General features: G+C 39.3%; 1 protein-coding gene across 1 annotated transcript in view; it reads right to left on the bottom strand.

The window, feature by feature from the left end:
* Positions 1–14,882, bottom strand: part of CLIC2 (chloride intracellular channel 2) — a 31,364-nt gene extending 16,482 nt beyond the window's left edge. The window contains exon 1 of the mRNA XM_037153759.2: positions 14,583–14,882. Within this exon, the coding sequence (XP_037009654.2) occupies positions 14,583–14,639 (57 nt within the window). The 5' untranslated portion in view covers positions 14,640–14,882. The remainder of the gene's footprint in view (positions 1–14,582) is intronic.
* Between the last annotated feature and the right edge of the window lie 381 nt (positions 14,883–15,263).

Here is a 15,263-nt window from a genome sequence, read left to right as displayed (position 1 = left end):
GACCGCGAGGCATGAGACAGACCATGCAGGCCCCAGTGGTGGAAAGCGGCAGAGGGGACCGATATTGTCCCTCTCTGACCCCGCCCCTACATACAGCATCACAAACCAGCGACCTGGGTGGCGCCGCCCTGGTGAACAGCTAAGGCTCCACTCCTCATACATAACAGGCATGAACAGATCAAAACATGGCTCAAGAACAACTCAGAGACCCAGAGCCGATAAATCTAAGTGATGAAGAAATAGCCAAACTTTCAGATACACAGTTCAAAACACTGGTGATCAGGATGCTCACAGAACTGGTTGATTTTAGTCACAAATTAGAGGAACATATGAAGGCTAAACTAATTGAAAAGAAAGGGAAATGCACAGGAAACCAATAGTAATGGAAAGAAAACTGGGACTCAAATCAAAGGAGTGGACCAGAAGGAAGAAAAAAATGACCAAACAGAAAAATGTGAACAAACAAGAATTCAAAAAAATGAGGAGAGGCTTAGGAACCTCCAGGACATCTTTAAATGTTCCAACGTCCGAATGATAGGGGTACCACAAGGGGAAGAGGAACAGCCACGAGTGGAAAGCTTATTTGAACAAATAATAAAGGAGAATTTCCCCAATCTGTCAGAGGAAATAGACTTCCAGGAAATCCAGGAAGCTCAGAGAGTCCCAAAGAAGGTAGACCCAAGGAGGAACACACCAAGGCACATTATAATTACATTAGCCAAGATTAAAATGGAGAAGAGAATTCTAGAAGCAGCAAGAAATAAGGGGGCAGTCACCTACAAAGGAGTTCCCATCAGACTGTCAGTGGATTTCTTCAAAGAGACTTTACAGGCAAGAAGGGGCTAGAAAGAAGTATTCTAAGTCACGAAATCCAAAGACCTACATCCAAGATTGCTCTATCCAGCAAAGCTTTCATTTAGAATGGAAGGGCAGATAAAGTGCTTCTCAGATAAGATCAAATTCAAGGAGTTCATCATCACCAAGCCCTTATTATATTAAATGTTAAAGGGACTTACCTAAAAAAAGAAGATAAAAAAGACGAACAGTGAAAGGACAGCCAACTCAGTTATGAACAACCACACCTAAAACAAAAGCAAACTAAGAGGACAGCTAGATCAGGAGCAGAACCATACAAATGAAGATCACATGGAGGGTTAGCAACAGGGGAGTGGGAGAAGGAGAAGGGGGGAGAAGGTACAGAAAATAAGTAGCATAGATGGTAGGTAGAAAATAGATGGGGGGAGGGCAAGAATAGTATGGGAATTATAGAATCTAAAGAACTTGAGACATGTGATCATAAACTAAAGGGGGGTAATGGTGGGGGAGGGGTGTGCAGGGTGGAGGGGAATGAAAGGGGGGAAATAGAACAACTGTTATGGCATAATCAATAAAATATATTTCAAAAAAAGAAGTATAAATTGCTAGTTACAGAGTAGCCATGGGGATGTAAAATACAGTATAGAAAAATGAGAATACAAAGAACTTATATGTGTGGACCCATGGATAGAAACAATGGCGTGAGGATTGCCTGAGGGAGCTGGGTGTAGGGGGGCAAACTGGGAAAAATTTTGATGACTGTAATAGCATAATCAATAAAATACAATAAAAAGTTTATTGAGACTGTAGCTTTAGTTTTTAAAGTTTTTTACAAATAATTAATAGTTGTCTTAATATCATTCATTAAAAAACCCATCCTTCTCCCACTGATTGAAAGCAACATGCTTTTTGACTTTGAAATTTTATATATACTCGAGTTTATCTGTGGAGTCTCTATTCTTCATCCACTCATTTACTCTCTCAATAAATATCCACTGAACAAATAATTATGTGTTTAGCAGAGACCAGACATTATATATGTAAAAAATAGATATTAAAATAAAAATAGTCCCCAAAATTAATGCTCAGATTTTTTTTGCATTTAAAAAAATTTTATTGATTATGCCATTACAGTTGTTCTATTTTCCCCCTTCCTTCCCCTCCACCCTGCACACCCCTCCCCCACCATTACCCCCCTTTAGTTTATGACCACGTGTCTCAAGTTCTTTAGATTCTATAATTCCCATACTATTCTTGCCCTCCACCTATCTATTTTCTACCTACCATCTATGTTACTTATCCTCTGTACCTTTTCCCCCCTCTCGTCCTCCCACTCCGTTGTTGCTAACCCTCCATGTGATCTCTATTTCTGTGGTTCTGTTGCTGTTTTAGTTATTTGCTTAGTTTGCTTTTGCTTTTGTTTTAGATGTGGTTCTTAATAACTGTGAGTTTGCTGTCCTTTCACTGTTCATCTTTTTTATCTTCTTTTTCTTAGATAAGTCCCTTTAACATTTCATATAAGAAGAGCTTGGTGATGATGAACTCCTTGAACTTGACCTTATCTGAGAAGCACTTTATCTGCCCTTCTATTCTAAATGAAAGCTTTGCTGGATGAGCAATCTTGGTTGGAGGTCTTTGGATTTCATGACTTGGAATACCTCTTTCCAGCCCCTTCTTGCCTGCAAGGTCTCTTTCGAGAAATCCGCTGACAGTCTGATGGGAACTCCTTTGTAGGTGACGGTCCCCTTATCTCTTGCTGCTTCTAGGATTCTCTCCTTCATTTTCATCTTGGCTAATGTAATTATGATGTGCCTTCATGTGTTCCTTCTTGGGTCCAACTTCTTTGGGACTCTCTGAGCTTCCTGGATATCCTGGAAGTCTATTTCCTCTGACAGATTGGGGAAATTCTCCTTTATTATTTGTTCAAATAAGCTTTCCACTCGTGGCTGTTCCTCTTCCCCTGTGGTACCCCTATCATTCGGACGTTGGAACATTTAAAGATGTCCTGGAGGTTCCTAAGCCTCTCCTCTTTTTTTTGAATTCTTGTTTGTTCATATTTTTCTGTTTGGTCATTTTTTTCTTCCTTCTGGTCCACTCCTTTGATTTGAGTCCCAGTTTTCTTTCCATTACTATTGGTTTCCTGTGCATTTCCTTTCATTTCAATTAGTTTAGCCTTCATATGTTCCTCTAATTTGTGACTAAAATCAACCAGTTCTGTGAGCATCCTGATCACCAGTGTTTTGAACTGTGCATTTGATAGGTTGGCTCTCTCTTGGTCACTTAAAAGTATTGGCTCTGGGTCAGCCTGCCACCTTTCACCCTCACTGGTCTGCCTGTCACCACCCCACACCTTGGGATTTGCCAACCGCCCACGGCACGCCTGGGTCAGTCTGGCTGAGTTTTCCTGCCCAACCCTGCGTCACCAGCTGCTGGCTCTGCCCCTCTTACTGGTATAGCTGAAGGGTTTCTTGTTGTCGGACTTCGGTAGTTTAATTTTCTGTGTTATGGCTGTGTATTTGTTTTACTAAAACTTTGTTGTCTTTAAAGTTGGTTGTGCGAGAAGGCACAGCATCTCCACCTACGCCTCCATCTTGGTGGAAGTCAATGCTCAGATTTTTAAAAAAAAATTTAAAGACTTTAGTTATTTATTTTTAGAGAGAGAGAAAGAGAGGGAGAGAAACATCAATGTGTGTTTGCCTTTCATGCGCCCCCAACCAGGGACTTTGGTCCACAACCCAGGTGTGTGCTTTGACTAGGAATTGAACAAACCTCTGGTTCGTGGGTTGGCAGTCAATCCACTGAGCCACACTAGCCAGGGCTAGTTTTTTAGAATTGTATTATTTATTTATTTTTTATTGTTGTTCAAGTACAGTTATCTTCATTTTCCTCCCACTACATGCCCATCCCACCCATCCCTTCCTCACACCCTTGAACCTACCCCCTTTGGCTCTGTCCATGTGTCCTTTATACACGTTCTTTAATGGCCCTTCTTCTATTTTCTTTCACTAGCCCTCTCCCTCCTCCCCTCTGTTTACTGTCAGTTTTAAACTGAGATAAATTCTTTGAAGGAAGGACATGCATGTTATGAGAATGTGTAAGACATAAATGTAGTTTGTATGGGATCTGTCAGAGAGGCCTTCCTGATAAAGTGGCATTTTAACTGATTTTAAAGGATATGTAAAAATTAAATAGATGAATAGTCATTAAGAGGAAATTCTAAAAGAGGGATTTGTATTTCCAAAGGCCTTGCAACAGGTTTGAGCAGTCATATACTAGGAAGTTAAAGAAGGTCAGTGTGGCTGGGATTAAGAGAGCAAAGGAAAGAAGAGAAAAATACAGAGGGTCTGGAGTCATATGAAAAGATGCTAAATATCACTAGATATCAGAGAGATACAAATTAAAACCACAATGAGATATCACTTTATACCAGTCAGAATGGCTATCATAAACAAAGCATCAAACAACAAGTATTGGAGAGGCTGTGCATAAAAAGGGACCCTAGTTCACTGTTGGTGGGATTGCAGACTGGTACAACCATTATGGAAAACAGTATGGGGTTTTCTCAGAAAACTAAAAATGGATCTGCCTTTTGACCCAGCAATTCCACTGCTAGGATTATATCCTAAGAACCCTGAACCACCAATCCAAAAGAACCTATGCACATCAATGTTCATAAGAGCACAATTTACAATAGCCAAGTGCTGGAAGCAACCTAGGTGCCCATCACTAAATGAATGGATCCAAAAAATATGGTGCATTTAGACAATGGAATTCTATGCAGCAGAAAGAAAGAAGGAGCTCCTACCCTTTGCAACAGCATGGATGGAACTGGAAAGCATTGTGCTGAGTGAAATAAGCCAGGAGGTGAAAGACAAATATCATATGATCTCACCTTTAGCAGGAACCTAAACAACAAAACAAACAAGCAAGCAAAATATAACCAAAGACACTGAAATAGAGAACAGGCTGACAGGGACCAGAGGGGAGAGGGGAGGGAATTTCAGGGGAAAAGGGGAATAAGGGTTTACAGGAACAAGTATAAAGGACACATGGACAAAAACTAAGGGGGTGGAAATGGGAGGCATGTGGGGAGCACTGGGGGATGAGCTGGGATGGGAGTAAAAGACAGAAAACTGTACTTGCACAACAATGAAAATAAATAATTTAAAAAAAAAAGAAAAATTCAATAAGGTAGGCTACATCAAAGACAAAAATCTTGTTTTTCAAAAGAACTGTTAAGAAAATGAAAATGTCTTGCCTTGTAAATGTACAAAAATATGTGAGTAAAGAATTAGAAATTAGAATTAGAAATTAGCAAGAGATTTAAACACTTTACAAAATGTATAGAGATGATAAATAAGGACATGAAAAGATGCTCAACATCATTAGTCATCAGGAAAATGCAAATTAAACACACAATGAGTTAATATTACACACATATTAGAATAGCTAAAATTAAAAAAGACTGATCATACCAAGTACTGGTAGGAATGTGGAGCAACTGGAATTAACACTATGTTGTTTGGAGTGGAAAATATTCCAACTGCTTTATATAGAGTTTATGAAAGTTAAAAATGTTATCTACTATATGATCCAATAATTCTAATCCTAGGTACTTACCCTAGAGAAATGAAAGCATATGACCATAGAAAGACTTGTCCATGAATGTTTATAGCAAATTTATTCACAATACCCCAAAACTGGAAACTACCCAAATGTCCTTCAGTGCATTAATGGATAAACATTTACCGTACAACCATACAAGGAAATACTTCAGCAATAAAACAAATGAACTACTGATACACACAATATGGGAAAATGTCAAAATAATTATGCTGAGTAAAAGAAGCCAGGCACAAAAAAGAGTATATGCTGTGTGATTCAATCTACAGAAAGTTTTAGAAAATACACACCAATCCATCCTGACAGAAAGCAGATCAGTAATTGCCTAGCAGGGATGTAATGGGATAGGGTGAAGAAAATTGACTGCATTGATTGACTGCAAAGAGACATAAGGGAACTTAATGGGGTGATGGGGATCTTCTATATTTTAATTGGGGTGGTGGTTACATGTGTGTATATATTTGTCAAAAGTCATTGGATGCACTTAAAATGAGTGCACCTTATTTAACGCAAATTATACCTCAATAAAATATATTTAAATAGAAAAGTTTGAAAAGCAGAACCATAAAACCCTCAAGTAAATGATTGTGAAGGAGTTTCAGGTATTGCAAAGACAAAGGTAAGGGTATGAACATGGAAGGGGGTGCCTGGAAGATGGTGAAGAACCGAGATCATCAGAAGAGAGAAAGTTATGGATCTGACAGAACAGTATTGAAAGGGTCATTTGTGTAGATATTAAACTCACTAAGAATTAAGATAGGAATATTTTTGGAGAGAGTGAGAATGATCCAAGAGCCTAAATATTCAAAAAACAAGGGAGAGTGACCAGAAGTTTGGAAGACTACTATAACAAGGAAGGAAAATGGGTGGTTTAGTCTGATTTTCTGAAACTCATCCTAGGTATTTCTCTGGATGGCGGTGGCAGAATGGTCTGAAAATATGAATAAGGAGCAAAGATATGTAAAGAACACCTACCCTATGTCCAGGTGAAGTGGTAAGAGGAATGAGGAAGCAAAAGCAGCCACTTCTTCAGAGGGTTATAGCTGATGCAGTGTCCTCATGGGAGATTTAGATTTTAGAAACCTCAACCTAAACACGTCACACACTAAATTTCTTCCCTGTTCTTCATACACCGACCTACTTTTTCTTTAGGGCTTCCAATGCCGTGAAAATCACTGTCATCTGGTATGGACTGAATTCCCTGCCCTCTTCCAATTCATATGTTGAAACTCTGACATCCAAGGTATTTGGAGTTGAGGACTTTGGGAACTAATTATGTTTAGATGAAGTCATGAGGATGGCATTCTTGTGATGGGCTTATGCCTTAATAGGAAGAGAACAGACTTGTGGCCAAGATGGAGGCATAGGTATACACACTGTTCCTCTTCACACAACCAAAAGAAGGACAACAAATTTAAAAACAAAAAACAACAAGAACTGCCTGAAAATCAGACTGTATGGAAGTCCAACAACCAAGGAGTTAAAGAAGAAACATTCATCCAGACTGGTAAGAGAGGCAGAGATGGGCAGCCTGATGGAGAGGACTCACAGCAAGGCAGTGAATGGAGGATCAGGGAGGGCAAGGCAGTAGCTGCTGAAGCAGACAAGGTAGCAGCTGGTGGAATGGGTGGTCCCACATTCACATGCAGATAAACCAGGATGAACAACTGGGGAGTGAGACAGACCACACAACCCAGGGTTCCAGTGCAGGGAAATAAAGCCTAAAAGCCTCAGACTGAAAAAGCCTGTGAGTATTGAGGCAGTGGGAGAAACTCCCAGGCTCACAGGAGAGTTCAGTGGAGAGACCCATAGGGTGCTAGAATGTACACAAACCCACCCACCCAGGAATCAGCACCAAAAGAGCCCAATTTGCTTGTGGGTAGCCGTGGAAGTGGCTGAAAGCCAACAAAGAGCTAAACAAGCATTGTTATTCCCCCTTGGACCCATATCCCACATAGAGCACCACAACACAGTGATGTGGGTTGCTCCATCCTGGTGAATACCTAAGGCTCCTCCCCTTGTATATAACAGGTGTGCCTAGACAAAAGAAAAGTGGCCCGAATGAAAGAACAGACCAAACCTCCAGAAAAAATACAACTAAGTGATGAATAGATAGCCTATCTATCAGATACACAGTTCAAAACACTGGCAATCAGAATGCTCACAGAACTGGTTGAGTAGGGTCACAAAATAGAGGAAGAGGTGAAGGCTATGCAAAGTAAAATAAAGAAAAATGGGACTTCTGGCCAAGATGGAGGAATAGGTAGACACGCTATGCCTCCTTCACAACCAAAATAAGGACAACAAAAATTTAGAAACAAAGAGACAAGGAGAACTGACAGAAAATCAAACTGTATGGAAGTCTGACAACCAAGGAGTTAAAATAGACACATTCATGCAGACCAATAGTAAGGGCAGAGTCAGGTAGCCAAGAGGAGAGGGGTCAAGGCAAAAAAAAAGTGGTGGCTTGCAGACCCCAGGTGCACAAGGCAGCAGCTGATGGACCCTGGGCACACAGGCATTGGCTGGCAGACCCCGGGCGTGGGGTGGCAGCAGACAGACCCAATGAAGTGCATGAGAAGGCTGGTGGACCAGGCATTCCCACATTCTCACACACAAAAACCAGGTGTAACTGGGGAATGAGACAGACTACAAAACCCAGGGCCCCAGCATGGGAATATAAAGCCTCAAAACACTGATTAAAAACACCTGTGGGGGGTTGTGGCCATGGGAGAGACTTTCAGCCTCAGAGAAGAGTTTGTTGGAGAGACCCACAGGGTCCTAGAACATGCACAAGCCCACCCACATGGAAATCAGCACCAGAAAGGACCAGTTTGCTTGTGGGAAGTGGCAGAAGAGACTGAAATCTGGGAGAGAGAGGAGCCAGCACCATTGTTCCCTCTCTGACCCCTCCCCCACATATAGTGTCACAACCCAGCCACTGGGTCGCCCCATCCTGGTGAGCACCTAAGGCTCTGCCCCTCATACATAACAGGCATGACAAGACAAAAAAAAAATGGCCCAAACAGAAGAACAGATCAAAGATCCAGAACAAATACAACTAAGCGATGAAGAGATAGCTAATCTATCAGATGCACAGTTCAAAGCACTGGTGATCAGGATGCTCACAGAATTGGTTGATTTTGGTCACAAATTAGATGAAAAAATGATGGCTATGCTTGGTGAAATTAAGGAAAATGCACAGGGAACCAATAGTGATGGGAAGAAAACTGGGACTCAAATCAATGGAGTGGACCAGAAGGAAGAAAAAAATGACCAAACAGAAAAGAATGAAGAAACAAGAATTCAAAAAAAAAAGAGGAGAGGCATAGGAACCTATGGGATATCTTTAAATGTTCCAACACCTGAATTATTCGGGTACCACGAGCAAGTGGAAAAGTTATTTGAACAAATAATAAAGGAGGACTTCCCCAATCTGGCAAAGAAAATAGACTTCCAGGAAATCCAGGAAGCTCAGAGAGTCCCAAAGAAGGTGGACCCAAGGAAGAACACACCAAGACACATCATAATTACATTGCCCAAGATGAAAATGAAGGAGGGAATCCTAGAAGCAGCAAGAGATAAGGAGACAGTCACCTACAATGGAGTTCCCATCAGACTGTCATCGGATTTCTCCAAAGAGATCTTACAGGCAAGAAGGGGCTGGAAAGAAGTATTCCAAGTGATGAAAGACAAGGACCTACATCCAAGATTGCTCTATCCAGCAAAGCTTTCATTTAGAATAGAAGGGCAGATAAAGTGCTTCTCAGATAATGTCAAGTTCAAGGAGTTCATCATCACCAAGCCCTTTTTATATGAAATGTTAAAGGGACTTATCTAAGAAAAAGAAGATAAAAATATTAACAGTAAAAGGACAGCAAACTCACAGTTATTAACAACCACACCTAAAACAAAAGCAAAAGCAAACTAAGCAAATAACTAAAACAGCAACAGAACCACAGAAATGGAGATCACATGGAGGGTTAGCAACAACGGAGTGGGAGGACGAGAGGGGGGAAAAGGTACAGAGGATAAGTAACATAGATGGTAGGTAGAAAATAGACAGGGAGAGGTTAAGAATAGTATAGGAAATGGAGAATTCGAAGAAGTTATAAGACCCATGGACATGAACTAAAGGCGGGGGGGGGGAGGAATGTGGGTGGGAGGAAGTGTGTAGGGCAGAGGGGAATAAAAAGGGGAGGGAAATGGGACAACTGTTATAGCATAATCAATAAAATATATTTAAAAAAAGAAGAGACCAAAACTTTCTCTCCTTCCCTCTCTGTTATTCAAGGATACAGCCAGAAGCCAGGCACCTATAAGCCAGGAAAAGAGTTCTCACCAGAAACTGACCATGCTGGTACTTTGATCTTGGACTTACAGACTCTACAACTGTGAAGAATAAATATTTGCTGTTAAAGCCACATAGTTTATGGTATTTTGTTATGGCAGCCTGAGCAGACTAGATACCATCCACCCAATTAACCAAACTAGAAATTTGGGAATAATGCTTTTGCTTCACTCTGAATATTAAATCCAACTACTACTTCTTGTCAGTTTTACTAATAAATATCCCAAATAAGTTCAGGTTTCTCATTTTCCATGACTATTACATCATTCAATTATTCATTCATTCAATGTTGATTTGATGCTTACTCTCTGTCCAGCACTGTTAGGTGTTGTTTTTTTAAGTCCGACCCATTAGGGTCTCTTATCTCTTGAATCTATTTTTCAACTTTTGCACAAGTTTATAGAAGGAAATAAAAGGTACTTCACTTTACAGCTGTTTTGATCTGTCATTTCTACTGGTAATGTTATGGTCCAAGAACCATAATTCTAATTTTTAGGTAAATTTTCCTTTCCCTGGCACTGGGTGCAACAGAGAAAATCATGCTTATTACTGCTTTTTGCGATGTCATGGAGTGAAGGGGTATGTGAAATGGCAACCAACCTTGGCAGCTACATTTCTTTTGTAACAGAAAGCAGACTAAGGATGCAATCAGAATTGGAATTAGTGAGGGGAAGAAATGTGATTAGGGTTGGGGGGGGGCAGGAAGAAAAATGGACTCTGATAATAGATACAGCAGGAAGGGTGGATCACCTTTGGCAGAAAGAAAGGAGAAACAGTGAGGTACGGAGGAAATGCAGTAACATTTTACAGGAAAACTGCAGTTTTTTTTCTGTTTATAATACTCTGATTTAAAGTGCCATCAGATTGCTCTGCTTGGTGTGGCTCAGTGGATTGAAGGCCAATCTGTGAACTAAAGGGTCACTGGTTCGATTCCCAGTTGGGGCACATGCCTGGGTGGCTGGCTGGGTCCCCAGGATGGGGTGTACAAAAGGCAGCCACACGTTGATGTTTCTCTCCCTGTCTTTCTCCCCCCTTCCTCTCTGTCTAAAAATAAAATAAATAAAATCTTCAGAAAAAATAATAGACTGCCATCACATAAAATTTTAGGATGTGAATTTCCCAGCCTGATTGATGAATCACCTCTCTCATAAGTGTACCTGGCAAAGACAGGATGTGGTCCTTTAGCAAAACAACTTATTTCTCTTTGTGTTTTTATCTAAATTTCTAAACATAAAAAATTGTAATAGTCACAATATTTGACATTTATTAAGTGTTAACTATGTTAACAACTTCTGTATTTTACATATTTGTTCCATTTAATCCTCACATTAAAGACGATCCTGTGAGGTAGGTTGTGTTTATTACTTATGTTTTACAGATGAGGAAATTGAGACTCACAGAGCTGACTTGCTCAAGTACACTCATCTAGACAATTGATGACATTATGTACTCTTTTCATGTAGTAAATCTAGTACTGTCCATTCCAGAACCCACAATCTTTAACACTGTTTTTTCTCATCTAATAGTTTTGTTGGATCTGTTGACTGTTTTGTAACAAACAATTTGTATTTCTTAATCCCTTCACCTTTTTCATCTATCCTCCAATCCCAACTCCCATCTGGCAACCATCAAAATGTTCTCTGTATCTGTGAGTCTGTTTCTCTTTGGTTTGTTTATTTTGATTTTTAAATACAGTGGTTGTATTTTATTTTATTCTATTTTATTTTATTGTTCAGCTACAGTTTTCCCACCTTTCTCTCCCTTGCTCACCCAAACCCTGTCCCCCCAGATCTCACAGTTAATCCCCCCCCACCATTGTCTGTGCCCATGAATCTTCTATTCCTATTCCTTTGCTTGCCGCTTCCTGTTCTCTCCCCCGTTTCTCCCCTCACCCATCCTCTCTGGTCACTGTCACTTTGTTCTTTATTTCCATAAAATATTTTGCTCACTTGTTTGTTGATTAGGGTTAACTTATAGGTAAGATCATATGCTATTTGCCTTTTACTACCTGGCATATTTCATTTAGCATGATGGTCTCCAGTTCCAACCATGCTGTCACAAAGGGTAAGAGTTCCTTCTTTCTTTCTGCTGCATAGTATTCCATTGTGTAAATGTACCATAGTTTTTTGATCCATTCGTTTATTGATGGGCACTTAGGCTGTTTCCAGCACTTGGCTATTGTAAATAATGCTGCTGTGAACATTGGGATTTTTTAATTAATCAGTTATTATATTTCTAAGAGAGTTTGCGAATTGTATGAACATTTGGAGGAGAGTATCATTTCTTTCTTCTTTCCCACATAGACAAAATGTTTTGACAAAATATTACATTCAGAATTTTGGCCCAAATGTTAGATGCTATAATGTTATGTACAAACCTACTATAATTTAATTTTAGAGTATTTGGTAGAAAACACAAAGCCTTCATTTAACAATGAACAACAAACTAATAAGGAAAATTCTGCATTTAGAGAAAATGTGTTAGAAAATCTTCTGATTGTAGTTTTTTGAGGAAATTCCAGTTTTCCATAGTAGTTGCACCAGTCTGCAATCCTACCAACAGTGCACTAGGGTTCCCTTTTCTCCACAACCTCTCCAACACTTGTTGTTTGTTGCTTTATTACATATATAAATCTTGCCCATATCATGCAGAGCTGGAGGGCAATGTTTCACAGACTACATGGAACACATAGATGGTGTGATATAACTTCTTAATTATGATAGAAAAGTGCTTAATCTCTTATAGGAATGCCATCAGGGCATGGGGAAGAAGTTGTAGTAGGGTTTTAAGCTATAGCCAGAGGTAATTGGGGAAATCACAGACCCATTTAGAATAATACCATATTACTTATAAATGAGATAGCATTGGTAAAGAGCAGTGCTTTTAAGTTACTCATTAACATTTTTCATCTCTCTCAATTTCTGCATCTCTTTCATTATCTTATATTAAATTTCTAGAGATCTGTGTAACACATCTTAAAGCAAATGAAAGCAAAACAAATACCTGGACAGGATAATACTCAAGATTCTTCCAGAAAATCTTTAATTTGTATCAGTATCATTATATAAGCTTACATTTAAAGATTGAATCTTATGCAATTCTGAAAAATTTTTCAAAAAAGCCTTCCACATTTAAAACAATTAAATAAAATTTGACATAGCTATTTTAAAGTATTAGAATTCTAACTCTGCCATTCACTAGCTATGTGACCTTGGACAAAGTTGCAGTTTATATGAAAAACTTTAGTTACCTCTAATTTGGATTGCTACATGTAAAAGGCCAGTTAGAAAGTTAAGGCTTATTTATATCATTTCTGAGAAGTCACATGTTTTTCTAGAATTCAGAGATAGGAGAAGTAGTTCCTAGGCCCCATGGTACAGCAAACACTTATTTGAATTACTTTGCGAGGCAAGAATTCAAGGTCTCTGTCCTATAAGTTTGAAAAGGCTGATTATGTTCTTGGGGTATATATGTGACCAGTTGTTAAATATTTTAACAATTGTAAAAATATTACTTTGGCTAGCTGAATTTTAAGCTAATATTTGATAAGCATACCTTATTTTATGTCTTTGCATGCCATCAAGAAGAGATGTACTTTCAGAGGCAAGTTACTTAAAATCTGTTGTCTTAGCTTACTTATCTAGAGATGATGAGGACAATATTACTACAATGATGAGTACTACTACCACTATTACTACTAATCTGCTATTACCATTACTACTATATCCTCTAAGTTGTTGTGAGCACTAAATGAGACAATATATGTACATAGTTTAAAAAGCACCAGGCATGATATGAGAGTTTGTTGTTATTAACAAACTATAGAAATGATCCCTGAAAGTACCCGGGGACTTTCAATGGGGACAAAGACAACGGGGAGGGGAGGATTAAATATGGGAGGTGTGGTGGGTATGGAAGGGGAGAGTAATTGGGGTAAATGAGGACAACTGTAATTCAGCAACAATAAAAAAATTTGTTGTTATTATCCTGAATACTTCCAATAGTCGATGAAAGTATAGAGAAAAAATAGTTAATATAAGCAGGGATTTAAGAAACTGTAATTTCTGCTGGGAATATCCCCTACATAATTATTTTTCTTGATGAGCTAATTTAGAAACACATGTTTCTTTCTCCTGCTTTAGGGGTTTTCCAAAGGACTTTTCTGAAAAGTTAAGACCAAAAAAAAAAAAAACCAAGACAAACCATAAAGAGGAAGCATAGCATTCTAAAATGCTGTCTCCTCACATAACAGGCACACAGACTGTTGGCTTTTTCTTCTATAGTGTCTGTGTGGCCCTGTTGTGATGTTTGTCCACTGTGGGAGAATTTTAGAAAGCTCTGTCTGGGCTATGTGTGGGAATGGGGCTCTCAGGCTATCATTGGACTTCTCCATTCAGACCTCTCAAAACCTATTTCATAAAACATAGATTGTGAGAGGTGGAAAACCCTTAAGGATCATTTAGTCAGCATTCTTCATTATATAGATGGAGAAATGAAAGTCGAGATGGGGGTAAGGATTTGTCCAGGCTAGCCACTAAGAATACAATTTAGTCGCTCTATCAACTAGTCTACTATTCTTTCCACCATCTCCTTGCTTTCTGCAGGTGAGATGTTTGTCCATTGTTATCTAAGAACAACTAAACACCAAGGCATCATTCTAGGACTCAGAATAGAAATACAATTAAGAAATTATTTCTTATTACTAGCACAAATGTTGACTTATTTTTAAGCTGAAGTCCAGTGTCAAGAAATAATATATTCTGTATTTTATTATTATAGCTAGAAAACTTACCTTCACGAAAAGCTCAATTTCAGGGTCTGCTTGAATGTTGGGCCTCAGGTCTGCCATCTCTCTGTTTTCACTGCCAGTTGTCAGTCCCTGACTCCTGCACAGTCCACAATATTTGTAAATTCTTTTCTTCAAATTTTATCCAAAAGCTCAAATAATGTTGGTGCTTTAAGAGGACGACAGTCCAGTTTTTAATGGACTGAGTCAGGGCTGGGACTAATCTTTCTTCTCAAGAGGTGGGAGGCAAAGAATGCTAGATGCTTGAGAGCAACTCTTGAATTCGTTTTCCTTCCTCCTCTTGAATCAAGGCGGAGTCAAAAGGGTGTGCATAAACTGGCTAGCTAAAAGGGTGGGGGTGTTTCCACAGAGGTTTCAATGCTATGAGTCAGCATAGAAGGAAACAAACACACACAAACACACACATGCAGTTCTGGCTTCTATATATCAAGTACACCAGATGTTCTCTAGCCTCCCTTCGAGTCCTGGGCTCCATGCCCAGAATATGGCCTCTTACTGCTGTTCCTGTAACCTGACAGCAACAAAAAGCTCTTCCAGGAAAAGGGCCAGAAATGACTTGGGTTTTATCATTGAAAAGGATGTTTATCTAACGGTACTGACTAAAAGAGGTTTAAAGAATTGTACTTCATCAAATGTCTACACCCCCAATTCTACTGCTTACACAGT

This window comes from Artibeus jamaicensis, unplaced genomic scaffold, assembly GCF_021234435.1.
Source record: "Artibeus jamaicensis isolate MK-2021 breed Jamaican fruit bat unplaced genomic scaffold, CSHL_Jam_final contig_374, whole genome shotgun sequence".
Lineage (NCBI taxonomy): Eukaryota > Metazoa > Chordata > Mammalia > Chiroptera > Phyllostomidae > Artibeus > Artibeus jamaicensis.
This window is presented reverse-complemented; position numbering and strand designations above follow the sequence as displayed.